The following is a 12,189-nucleotide window of genomic DNA, read 5'->3' as shown; positions in this document are numbered from 1 at the left end:
GAACAGAAAGTGTCTGATCCTCAAACGGGCTCCGACTCTGGGAGGGGGGATTGTTACAGCGGTTACCACAGGGGCACCTGGTGGAATCAGGACAAAAACCTTCACGTTATATAATAGTATCAAACCAGCGTCAATCCCTTGAGTTTGAATTGTACTGTGGTCGCATCAAATGAATCTCCTTATTCTTAGAAAATTCCCGCCAAAGTATTGAAAGGTCAAGGAGCACGGTATCTGTCACATACTCTCGAATGGGTCAGAAAAATACACGTATGTGTTTACACAGAGAGGATGATGAATGGTAAAGCCCACACGGCGGAACATCAACAGCTGAGTTCTTTGTTCTGTTCGTGCAAATTGGAAGCCGGAAGGAAGAAGTTGGGCATCTCCTTCCCCAGAAGTCCTGCGCTTCCAGACCCTCTACCCTCCGTTTCTGCCGCTAGTAAAACTGGGATGAATGAGGACAGATGTGGCAACCCACCTTTCTTTCATTTAATCACAGAATTTAGGATGCCCAGCAGCTCAGAGGATGAGCCCAGGCTGCCGGGGGTGCACCCCAGCATCACCCCTTGTTAACGGGTAGCTTTGGGCTGACATCTCTTTATCTCAATTTCCTTATCTGTAAAATGGGGGAAATCGCGATGGTATCTGTCCCCCAGGATTGTGGTGATTATTAAGCGAATTAACACCTGTACCAAACTTGGCGCATAGTCGTGACGCAGGTTAGTGAGAAATTGGAAACATTCCCTGGCAAGTGAAATGAGGAAACTGAGATCCACACGGCTGAACAAAGGGCCAGAACGGCTGAGCAATTAACAGCAACTAATAAACCACAAGACCCTACACTCCCCAAGTGAGGAGGCCAAAGAGCCGATGGTGTCAATCACCCTCGTCAGGAAGGCAGATCACGACCACCAGTTAGAGCCAGACCAACTCAAGACAGAGGTAAAGCTGACCAGAAAGTGACCCGACCCCATTGTATGTTATTTCAATATATGAACACACTAAATGACACACTGCAAATCTAACGAATACTGTGCAGATCCTCCCCTGGGACATCCCCTAAAATTCCCGTCTGTGAGAAACAGATAAAACCCCTCAGGACAGAGAACGGCAGCTGGTGCTTTTCTTTGAACGTGCACACGCGCCCCTCCTTGGGTAGGTACTTTTGCTTTTCTCTGAAGGTTTCTAAGACTCCGAAGGTTTTCATGAGACTCGTGACCAGGGGGCAGTGGGCAGTGGCGGTGTAGCCCCTGACCCTGAGTCCGAGGGCCCTTCTTTGGCCTCGCCGGCCTCAGCTTTAATGAACTCACGCTCACTTTCACCTGGACTTGCTTCTTGAATTTTTTCCTGCAGGAGTCAAGAACCTAGAAGTCACCTGACACTCAGAAGTCCCCAGACCATGCCAGGGCAGGGCCAGTCGGGAACAGTAAGAGATCAAAACACATGAAAAATAAAAATAAGTCAACTATAACAAAAACGAAAGAACTTTCAACACACGTTATTAACCTGTTGTTAGCTGGGCTGCCCACTGTGCTGTCGTAAGTTTTACTGAGTGCGGAGGACAAGGCTCAGTGCTCTGTGGGTGCCTCTCGTGCAACTGCCCCCAGGCCTCAAACATCTGTGGTGCAAGGAGGGTAAACCCCACTTTACAGATGAAAAACTGAGGCCTAGGGAAGGCCCTGTAGTAGGTGAATAACAGTCCCCCAAAGATATCAAGTCGTAATGCCTGGAACTAGTAAACGTGACCTTACGTGGGAAGTTTGCAGATGTGATTAAATTAAGCGTCTTGAGATGAAGAGATTACCCTGGATTATCTGTGTGGAACTTAGATGCAACCTGGTGTATCCTAAGAGGGAGGCAGGGGGAGATTTTCTGTTACACACGGAAGAGGCGGGGGGAAGAGGACGCAGAAGGAGAAGCTGCGGTGCTGTAACCACAAACCAAGGAGCGCCTGCAGCCCCCAAAAGCTGGGGGAGGCAAGGAACGGGTTCTCTTCTAGAGCCTCTGGAGGGAGTACCGCCCTGAGGACACCTGGATCTTGACCCAGTGATATGAACCGTGGGAGGATAAATTTCTCTTGTTTCAAGCCATCAAATTTATGGTCCTTTGTCCCAGCAGCCAAAGGAAACTAATGCAGCAATGTCACCCGCACTGAGTCCCACAGCTGAGAGATGCTGGCAGCTCCACTGTCCCCATCCTTAAGGGGGTCAGCACGGAAGCTCTGCGTCTCCTCAAGCCCCTCCACGCCTGCCCACCTCGGGTTCCTGCTCACCGGCAAGTACTGGCCGTCACGGGCGCAGCCGCAGTCCTGGACAGGGATGCAGACGCCCTGGGAGAGCAGGAAGCGGTCGTCACACTCACAGCCCTCAAAGCAGCGGGAGGTGCAGCCGGTGAGGCCGGAGAGAGCCGCACAGGACCCCTGGCAGGAGCGGGTGCAGACGGAGTAGTGGCTGTGGGCGGGGCACTGGAGCGCTGCAGAGAGAGGAGGCAGGGTGGGGTCGCACCTGCACACCCAGCCTGGGCGACAGGAGAGGAAGACGGGGCCCCGGCTCTGCTCGGGAACTCCTACCCGTGGGATAAACAGTGCCAGCCCGACGTGATCGGGGTTGTGCTGAGGAGTACAGAGTGGTCAGGGCCAGGGTGGGGTACAAACAGGGAGCTGAGGACCCAAGGGAAGCATCCAGGGTGGGGCGCTGGGCTCTGGCTCAGCAGCTGGTGGGTGGTAGGGCTGCCCTGAGATGGGGGATAAGAGGATCAAGTTTGGGATGAAATGCTAAATGACACACTGCATGGGAGCAGTCACATGGGGGCACAGCAGGTGCGAAGGACCCTAAGGGCACCCAGGGGGAAGTGTCCAGGAGGCTGCTGGACCCCTGAGGCTAGCAGTCGGGACAGAGGCCGGGTCTGGAGACAGTGCCCACGCTTAGCACTGAAGACAAATCTGCGGCCATGGAGGTGGATGATGACCCCAAATACAGGTTCTTCCCTGAAGGGAATGAAGAGACGTGCCCTGCCCTGGGGGGGTTGAAGGACACAGATACCCACTGGCGGGGGGGGGGATCAGAGGGGTAGAGTCCTGGGGGTCTGTGGGGGCTGCAGCCTTGTCCTGGGGAATGTGAGGGGATACGTTCCCACCCTTTGGGTCTGGGTTAGTCGCAGACTCAGGCTTTATTGTGTGACTAGAGACCCGCAAACCTACCCTCCCAGGTCACCACAGAAAGGGTCCAGGAAAAGCCCTGAGGAGGAGGTGTGTCTGAGGTTTCAGAGACAGGGCCCCTGAGGGGAGTCTGAGAAGGGCCTGTCCCCGGGTGGACCGGCCAGGGGGAAGCCAGCAGGTTGCACTGAGGGAGAAACTGGGGTGGGGCACCTTCCAGGGGAAGAGGCTGCCCCTGAGATGCAGACAGGGCTGGGAGCGGGTGGGGAGCCATCCCCGAGCCTGGTTTGGAGTCCTCTGGGGGGCCTGTGGGCACTCACGGCAGAAGCTGTCTGTCCTCCAGGGCTTCACGGCCTTGCCGGCTGCCTGGCAGGCTGCTGTATAGGCAGCCAGGCTGCGGCAGAGGAAGGTGCTGTTGCCCTTCTGGGCACACAGGTCAAACACGCACTGGCGGAAGTACTCGGAGGGGCTCAGCACAGCATGGCAGGCCGCGAAGGGCCCCTGGGGGTCCCGCAGCTTCCCGCAAGCCTTGATGCTCTGATATGGCTCTGTCTCCTCTGCTGAGCATACCGGCCAGCCCTGGGGCCCGAAGCCCTCGCCACAGCCCCGGGAGGAGCCCGGCACCCGCCATGCAGCTCCAAAGGCATCCACGCTGGGGGCCACGGTGCCACTGGGCAGGACAAGGTCATCACTCCAGTTGCCATTGAAGTTGCCACAAAGGCCACAGAGACGGCCATGGAAGGAGCCCGGGACAGAGATGAGGATGTAGGCATCACCATCGAAGAGAAGCCGCAGCCCCTTGGTCGTCTGCAGAATCATGTTCCGGCCCTCAGCCGTCACCCGCACGTGGCCCACAGCCACAGGCAGGGCCACAGCCTCGCCGTCCACAGTGACCTGTGTGGAAGGGTCAGGCGGGTCAGGGGAAAGGCAGGTAAGGCAGTCCCCTTAGACTTCCAGGGTAGAGCCACGTCCCTTTCAGCCCCTCTGGGGCGGGGCTGCATCCCCTTCAGACTTCCCGGGGCAGGGTTGTGTCCCCTCAGAGTCCTCAGGGCAGGGCCATGTCCACTTACCCGCAGGCCCGGAGCCAGGCCCACAACCTGGCCAGACACAGAAACTATCAGGCGCCGGGGGTCTCCGGCCGCATTCTTCTCAAGCACAATGGCAAAGTCCTCATCCCCGGGCCGTGGGTGGCAGACTCGAGCCAAGATATAGGAGCAGGAGCCACGCATATCATAGAAACGTCCGTCCAGGGTAACGTAGTGGATGCCCCCACTGGCCAGGCAATGGCCACAGCCTTTAGGGTGACAGGCCTGGACGCCGTCCTGTATCTGGCACTCTTCATGGGGCTGGCAGGCTGTGCCCTCCTGGCAGGTGACTTGGCCGCCCGGCCCACACTCACAGCGCCGCTCGCACTCGGGGCCTGGGTAGAAGACCTCCCCCAGCGGGTAGTAGCGGCCCTCGTGGAGGCAGCCACACTGGCCCAGAGGCACGCAGCTGTCACCGCTGAGCACAAAGCCGGCGTCACAGACGCAGCCTTCACGGCAGGCTGGCTCGCAGCCCTCAGGCGCCGAGAGGCTGGGGCAGCTCACAGGGCAGGAGTTGCTGCAGAGCTGGTAGTGGCTGTGGGCAGGGCACTGGAGGGCTGCGGGCACAAGCAGGCAGTGAGGGGGGTGCAGAGTGGAGGAACCGCCCGGGGGGGATCTGTGTGTCTGCCTGAGCATGACGCATGAGCGAATCTGTCCAGGGACCCGAGAGGGGAATGCGACCCAGCGCGTCTAACTGGGGGGTTCAGCGTGGGGCTCTGGGAACCAGGGCTCTTTGACAAGTTCGCGGGGTCAACCTGATCAACTTTGACTGACTGGACTGTGTGGGTCTGAACCAGCCGTGGTACTCAGGGCGTGCATCTGACCGAGGGGTGGGGCCAGACGTACCCTGGGGTGTGGCTCCCTGTGATTATGTACGTTTATCCGCATAGGGCTGTGTCAGGGTCATGATTCCACCTGGGTGTGTCTGCCCAGCGTCTAACCAGAGCCCCTGTCTGATGTCATCGGGCCAATTCCTTTGTGTTTCAGTGTCTGCAACTGGCCAGGGGCATCTGAGCAGGTGGAACTTTCTAGGTCTCTCTGACCAGGGGAACCTGAAAGAATCTGCTCGACCAGGTGAATCTCACTGCGTAGCTCTGACAGGGTCTGCCAACCCACTTCGTCTGGCTAGGATCCTGAGTGCATGCTCCCCAACAGTCTACCGGACCCAGGTTCTGACCCGGCGTATCAGTCTCTCTCACTGCAGTGTGTGCCCTGGTGCATTTAGTGTTTCTCCAACAGGAGATATCTGGCTCAGGGCGGGCAGGATGGTATCTAAGGCACGCCTTGAAGGAGGTTCTGTGAAAAGATGGGACGGGGAGACCCCCACTATGTGGCCCGTGCATGGGTGAGTACTCACGACAGAAATCCGGCCGCCTCCACTCTCCGAGCTGCGCCCCAGCGGCCTGGCAAGCTGCCACATAGGCAGCCACAGCAGGGCAGAGGCCTCCAGGATGGCCCTGAGCTTGGCAGGCGTCCAGCAAGCAGGCCTGGAAGTACTGCGCGGGCGGCAAGAGGCGGTGGCAGGGTGCCAGCGGGCCGTCAGGGGCCGAGATCACGCCGCAGGCGTCGGGACCACCGAAGGGCGCCTGCTGCTCCTGCGTGCAGGGTGCGGGGCACGGCCCAGGCACGCACTCTCCGCAGTCCTGGGCGCCGCCCACCTGCCAGCTGTCAGGATTTCCGTCCACCGCCTGCAGGTCATCTGCAGGGTCCTGGTTGTAGTTCCCACACAGGCCACAAAGAGCGCCCGCATACACCGCCGGTACGCGCAGGCGCACGTTGCTGTCCCCATCGAAAGCCAGTGAGAGCCCTGTGGCCGAGGTCACCACCACGTCGGGGCCACTCAGGTAGGCGTGCAGGCGCGAGTCCAGCTGGAAGGGCAGTGCCACGAGCTTGCTGTCCACCTGTGGGCGTGGGGCAGAGGTGGAGGTAGCGAATGGCCAGGACAAAGGTCCGAATCCTGTCTCTGCTACCTACTGAGTGCTCCTTTCAATAATACTAATCTTTAGACACGATTTCACTGGCTCTTCACACTACCCTCTGAAGCAGGTGCTTTTCTTAGGCCCATTTTACAGAAGAATAAACAAAAGCTCAGAGGCAGGGAAGCCACTGCTCCAAGCCATCTGGCTCCAAGACCTACACTCCGTCCGCACCCCTCCACCATGCTCTGGCTAACCTGTGGAAGGCGATCAGGGGAATGGCACACCACTAATCCCCAGGCAACTCGGGGCTGGCACTGCTCCTGCCCTGTCCACGGACTCCTCACCTGCAGCTGTCGGGGCCAGCGGGCACTGAGGGTCAGGTTGTGGTTGTAGATGTGCAGGGTGACGCTGTGGGTGTAGCTGACGGCCTGGCTGCCCCGGTGCTCATTGGCTACAGTGACGGTGAAGTTCTCAACCCCCGCAGGTAGTTCACTGCAGGGTGCACTCAACAGGTACTCACAGGTACCTTGGAAGTCGAATCGGTGCCCGTCCAGGGTGATGTAATGGGGGTCGCCCCAGGCTTGACATTCAGCCGTTCTGACAGGTTGGCAGCCATACTGGCCAGAGGGCAACAGGGCACACGCTTCGCCTAGCCCACAGCTGGCAGGCTTGCAGACCAGAGAGCCACCCCCAGGTCCGCACTGGCACCTCTGGGAGCAGGTGACACTAGCCCAAAACTCGCTGCCTGCCTCGTGGTAGGTACTGTTGGCCCAGCAGCCGCAGCCACCATCCAGAGGAACACAGCGGTCTGCACTCCACACGAAGCCCGAGTCACACTGGCAACCCTCAGCGCAGGGACCCTGGCACGCGGCAAGGGGTGCGGGGGGCGCAGGGGACGGGCAGCTGGCAGGGCACAGTGGGCCACAGAGCTCGTAGTGGCTGTTGTCGGGGCAGGAGATTTCTGCAGGCGGAAGAGAGTGGGAGGGGGAGAGAGAGGAAATGGTGTCAGAGAGGGTGGGATCTGAGGACAGAGTGGGAGGAGACAGAGAGAGGGACAAGGGGGGACAGACAGAGACTGAGAGAGACAGAACAAAAGACGCAGAGAGACAAAAGGAGAGAGAAACAAAGACCCAGACAGTGACAGGAGAGAGTGAATGAGAAAGAGACAGAGCAACAACCACGGGAGACAGAGAGAAACACCAGAACGAAAACAGAGAGACACAGAAAGAAACAAAATGCCCCAGACCTGGCGTGAAACCAAACCAGCCCTGCAGGGACAGAACGCCCACCCCGAGTCCTGCCCGGTTCACCCGGACACTCACCACAGCCAGCCTGTGCCCTCCAGTCCTTGATGACAACACCGGTGGCCTGGCAGGCAGCAGCATAGGTCGCCAGAGCCTGGCAAAGAATGTCGTGGGCCCCGCCGCCCAGGCAGACATCCAGAACGCAGCCCTTGAAGAAGCTATCAGGTGCCACGTGGGCATGGCAGGCAGCAAAGGGGCCTCCTGTGCCGGCGGCCAGGGGTCCACAGAACCCAGGGCCCTTGTACTTTTCCATTTGGTTCTCAGGGCATGTTGGGCAGGACCCCTGACATTCGTCCCAGCACAGTGGGTCCCAGCCCGGGGCTCGCCAGCTGCCGCCCCAGATGGGTATGGAGGGAGCCAGGGTGCTGTTAGGGAAGGCTTGGTCGTTGCTGCGGTTGCGGTCCATGTTCCCACAGAGCCCACACACTGTGCCGTGATAGCTACTGGGCAATGTCACTTCCACTTGCCAGTTCCAGTCATAGCTGACCGACAGCCCGAAGTCGGTGGCCAGCACTGCTTTCGATGAGCCCTGGGTCACTGAGAGTCTCCCACCGGCCACGGAGACAGGCAACACTGTCAGCACACCGTTCACCTGGAGGAAGGGGAGATCGGGGGTGGGGGAGGGCGCAAACGGAGCTCCCTCGGGGTGTGGAGGCTCAGCTCTGGCCTCTGCCTCCCTCACCTGGCCGGCCAAGGCCTTCTTCACGACCGACAGCTGTAGGGTCACTTAACTAACACGGACATCGGCTGCAGTCCAGGCCCCAGGGAATGCAACCTATCTCTGCTGCTTTTTCTGAGTTTCTCTCTTGACCTCATCTCCCTCCCTTCCTCTCCCCACTGCCTCTCCCTCTGTCTCCATCCAGATCTCTCTCTCAGATTTCCTTTTCTCTGAGTCTCTCTCTGTACCACCCCACGCCGTGTGTGCGCGCGCTCTCTCCGGGTCTGTCACCCACTCTCTCCCTCCCTCCTCTTTCCCTGAGCACCTGTGTGCCTGGGCATCTCTCCCACTCACTGTCATTTATGGGGTGCCCGCCCTGTTCTGCGCTTCCCTCGTCCCCACCCCCCCACCCCCACCGTGGGCTGCCCTGAGCCTGCATCTCCACTACCCTGGGCAGAAAGGGGGGCCCATCTCTCTCTCCAGTTCCCTGAATGTTGCTCCATGTCAGAGTCTCAAGGCCTCTCATTGTTTCCTCACAGACGTTCACGGTGGCCTCCTGAGGTCAGACCCGCAGCTGAACACTTGACGGCACCACCTCACTGCCGGGGGGGCAGAGCCTGCTACGATGGTTTCCTCACCCTGTTCCTAAGGTGAGGAAACTGAGGCCCGCCAGGTCGTCACTTGCCCGATGTCACACAGGTGACACGGAGAACCTGGATTCAAACCCAGTTCTCCAAAAAGGCCAAATGCTGAAGGCCTAGGTGAAAGGCCTTTGCAAAGAGGTGAGCTCATCTAATTCCCGACAGAGGTTTTTGCAATAATTATTGTTGCTTTGCTGCCATTTTGTTTAGGGTGAAGAGAGAGAGAGAGAGCGCTGAGCTTCTAGCTGTGGCTGCCAGGACCCCTCCCGCCCAACCGGGAGCCCAGGGGACCATCCTGTGGCACTTACCCGGACTTTGCCGACTTCGCCTCTGTGGATGGAGATGCTGGTGTCGAGAGTAGTCACAGTGACAAGCCTCGCGTAGGACACAGCAGGGTTGCCCAGGTTCTCGTTCTTGGTGGTGATGGTGAAGGGGGTGAGACCCAGGGTGTTGTTGACCCCTGGGCAGCTGGTGGTCGCCAGCACGTAGTTACAGGTGCCCTGGAAGTCAAAGTTCCAGCCGTCGAAGGAGCGGTAGTGGGGGTCGCCCCACAGCAAGCACGTGGCCTCGTAGTTGGGCACGCACGCGCCCTGGCCGTTCTTCTCCTGGCACGTCTCCTGGGGCCGACACGGCACAGCGAAGCACGGGTCTGGGGGCGGAGGAGAGAGGGCCTGGAGGGGCTGCCTGGCAGGAGGCCGGCTGCTCCCCAGCATCTGTCCCCGGGCTCTGTGGTCCCCTTGCTCAAGGTCACAGCCCCAGGGAACTACTCGGGCTTGAGACCAGAACCCCAGGGGTCCCTGTGTCCATGCGGCCAGTCCTGAGGGGGTCCACGAGGGAACCGCTGGCCCCACGGTTCTCTGTGTTTGAGACCCGGGCCCAGGTCCTCCCAACCCAGCTGCCTGGACAACCACATCTGAGAGCCCAGTCCTGAGGTCTCTGTGCCCAAGACCAAGGTACGGAAGGACCTTTCTGGTGATAATCTAACCCCAGAGGTCCCAATGTTTGAGAGCCTGGTCCCCATGGTCCCCATATCTAAGCCTGGGGACCCTTTCATGCAAGACTGTGTCTCCCTGGGGTCGCCGCGTCTGAGATCCCAGCCATGGGGATCTCATTTCCGAGGCCCTACCTCCGAGGGTCTCTGTCCAAGACTCTGTCCCTAGGGCCATTACATCTGTGACCCCAGTTTTGGGAACCCTTGTGCCCAAGACCGCGAACTTGAAACTTCCTCTTCTCCCCCCAAGTTTCAGTTTGTAGACGTTTGGCTCCAAACCCACTGATAGAGTTTAGGCTTTGTCAGTAGAGGGCGCTGGAGGCCCCCAGCAGGAGGAAAGGGGCCCCTCTGGCTTCTAGCAGCTCTGCTCTCCTTGGCTCCTGCTGGCATGGGGGGCCAGCGGCATGTGGGACGCCCACTCAGGGGTTCCTGCTTGCCAGCTCGAGCCTGTACCACCTCTCTGCCACCCAGTGGGCTACAGTCGAGCCTTCCGATGAGACCCGCCCCTCAGCCTTGGGGTGGGGGCCCTCTTCCCGGTTCCTCCTTTCCTTGCCTCGGTGCCGTGCTTTACTCTAGGGGCAGGGGCTGCTCCACGAATCTGCTTGGTGTCCCTTAGTGTCCATCCCCTATTCACGTAAAGAATTCTTTCCCTCCAACTTGCCCTGTCCATGCTGCTGTGTGGTTTCTGTCTCCCGATTGGACCCTGACCGATAAACCGCCACCCCCGAGAATCCCCGTTATCGTGTCCGTCAGCCCTGGGGGTCTCAATTAGTTCTGGGGGGTCCCAGTTCCTTATCCTTAGAAATGAGGAAATTATTCTCTGCCCTTCACCCTAAGAAACCAGTCTTGGGGTGGCTCTGTCTTAGACTGAAGTTGGGGGTCCCCATGTCTGAGACTGTATCCATATGAATCTTGGTCTTCCACTCAAGGAGTGCCCTGTATCCAAGACCCAAGACTTTGTGGGGCATCTGCTTGAGACCTCAGGACTCTGTCCCTGCCCCGTGGGTCCCAGTCTCTCAAACCCCTTGGGGATGGTGCCTGAAGCCCCAGACTAATCCCACATACCGATGGTCAGAAAACCATGGCACTACCAGCTGCCTGTTACTGTAAATAATGCCTGGCCCCGGGTGGAGACCTCAGTCCTCAGTCCCCTGCGCCTCCCACCATAAAGATCCAGGTCCCACCACCCTCAGCTCCAAAGTCGCTGTCCTCCGTCCCCAGCCACACGGGCCCCAGCCTAGCCCGGCACCTTTGACGCAGCTCAGGATGCCTGCCGTGGAGCGGCACACGTGCCCCAGTTGACAGGTGTGGTTCTGGCACACCAGGCCCTTCCCGGCCCGGCACACACACTGCTGCTGGCAGTTGTCAGTGAGCACCGTCTGCTCCGGCTGTGGGGACAGAGGGCACAGCCGTCAGGTGGGAGCCCGCTCCAGGACCTCTGGGGTCTGGAGAGCAGGAAGGGGACGTCTTTCATCAGGGTGGTCCCTTGTCTGTGAAACTGAAGCACAGCATGGCCTTGGGGTTCCATTCACGCATCCACTCACTTCCACTCATTTGCTCATTTGTTTATTCCAAAACATCCACTAAATGTCTGCTGTATAGGATACGCGGTGTCACAGAATAATTAAGGGCAAAGGCTCTGGAGAAGACTGAGTCTGATGCCTTTTCCTATTTGCCAATCTCATCATTCTGTGCAAATTACTTAATCTCTTTATGCCTCAGTTTCCACATACATTGCAGCTAATACTTACCACCTACCATTGCACCTACCAATGAAAGTGTAACTGAGTTAGTAATACCTATGAAATACAGATGAAATGAAAGGGGTTTTCTTTAGATCGTCCAGATGGAAGAGAAAACGGGGTTGGAGATGGAACAAGATTGGGAAAATGCCGATTTCTTTTTGAAGCCAAGTGATGGGTACATGAAGATTTATTGCATTGCTCTCTTTTGTGTATTTGAAAATTTTCATGATAAAAGGTTTATAAAACATAGCATAGCAGAGCACTTAAAGCAGAAACCCATACATAGTAAGCACTATCGGCCTATTTGTTATTATTACTATTATTATTCATATGAGATCAACAGAGAGCTCCCCGCCCGCCCCACCCACCGCAACACTTCCAGTGCTTTGAGAGAGACAGACTCCTGACAAACACACTCGGATCCCAGAGTGGGAGAGGTGAGTGGTGGTGGTGGTGGTGGGGGTGTTAGCCACCTGTACAATGAGACAAAAATTGGACCCAGATACGGAGCCAAAACTTGACCTGAGGAGTCAGGGGAGGGTTTAAAGTTGCAGGAGCTACAGTTGTATTTACAAAGGTCTTTCCCACTTCCACGAAGACAGCGATCAAAGGGAGCAAAAGAGAGGGCTGAGAGGGAGCCAGGTAGGAGGGGACAAGCTGGATCACAGTGGGGCCACGCATTGTGGAAGAGA

At 58.1% G+C, this 12,189-nt stretch overlaps 1 protein-coding gene across 6 annotated transcripts in view; it reads right to left on the bottom strand.

Annotated features, from left to right (window-relative positions):
- Positions 1–12,189, bottom strand: part of FCGBP (Fc gamma binding protein) — an 86,525-nt gene that overhangs the window by 4,921 nt on the left and 69,415 nt on the right. For all 6 annotated transcript variants that reach the window (XM_037133435.2, XM_037133438.2, XM_053667508.1 and 3 more), the window contains 8 exons: positions 11,002–11,140; positions 9,070–9,410; positions 7,481–8,054; positions 6,503–7,119; positions 5,597–6,140; positions 4,225–4,796; positions 3,475–4,048; positions 2,273–2,472 (listed from right to left, as the gene is read on the bottom strand). In XM_037133435.2, coding sequence (XP_036989330.2) covers positions 2,273–2,472; positions 3,475–4,048; positions 4,225–4,796; positions 5,597–6,140; positions 6,503–7,119; positions 7,481–8,054; positions 9,070–9,410; positions 11,002–11,140 — 3,561 coding nt within the window. The remainder of the gene's footprint in view (positions 1–2,272; positions 2,473–3,474; positions 4,049–4,224; positions 4,797–5,596; positions 6,141–6,502; positions 7,120–7,480; positions 8,055–9,069; positions 9,411–11,001; positions 11,141–12,189) is intronic.

This window comes from Artibeus jamaicensis, unplaced genomic scaffold (assembly GCF_021234435.1).
Source record: "Artibeus jamaicensis isolate MK-2021 breed Jamaican fruit bat unplaced genomic scaffold, CSHL_Jam_final contig_47, whole genome shotgun sequence".
Lineage (NCBI taxonomy): Eukaryota > Metazoa > Chordata > Mammalia > Chiroptera > Phyllostomidae > Artibeus > Artibeus jamaicensis.
The sequence above is the reverse complement of the archived record's forward strand: the minus strand, read 5'-3'. Positions and strand labels throughout refer to the sequence as shown.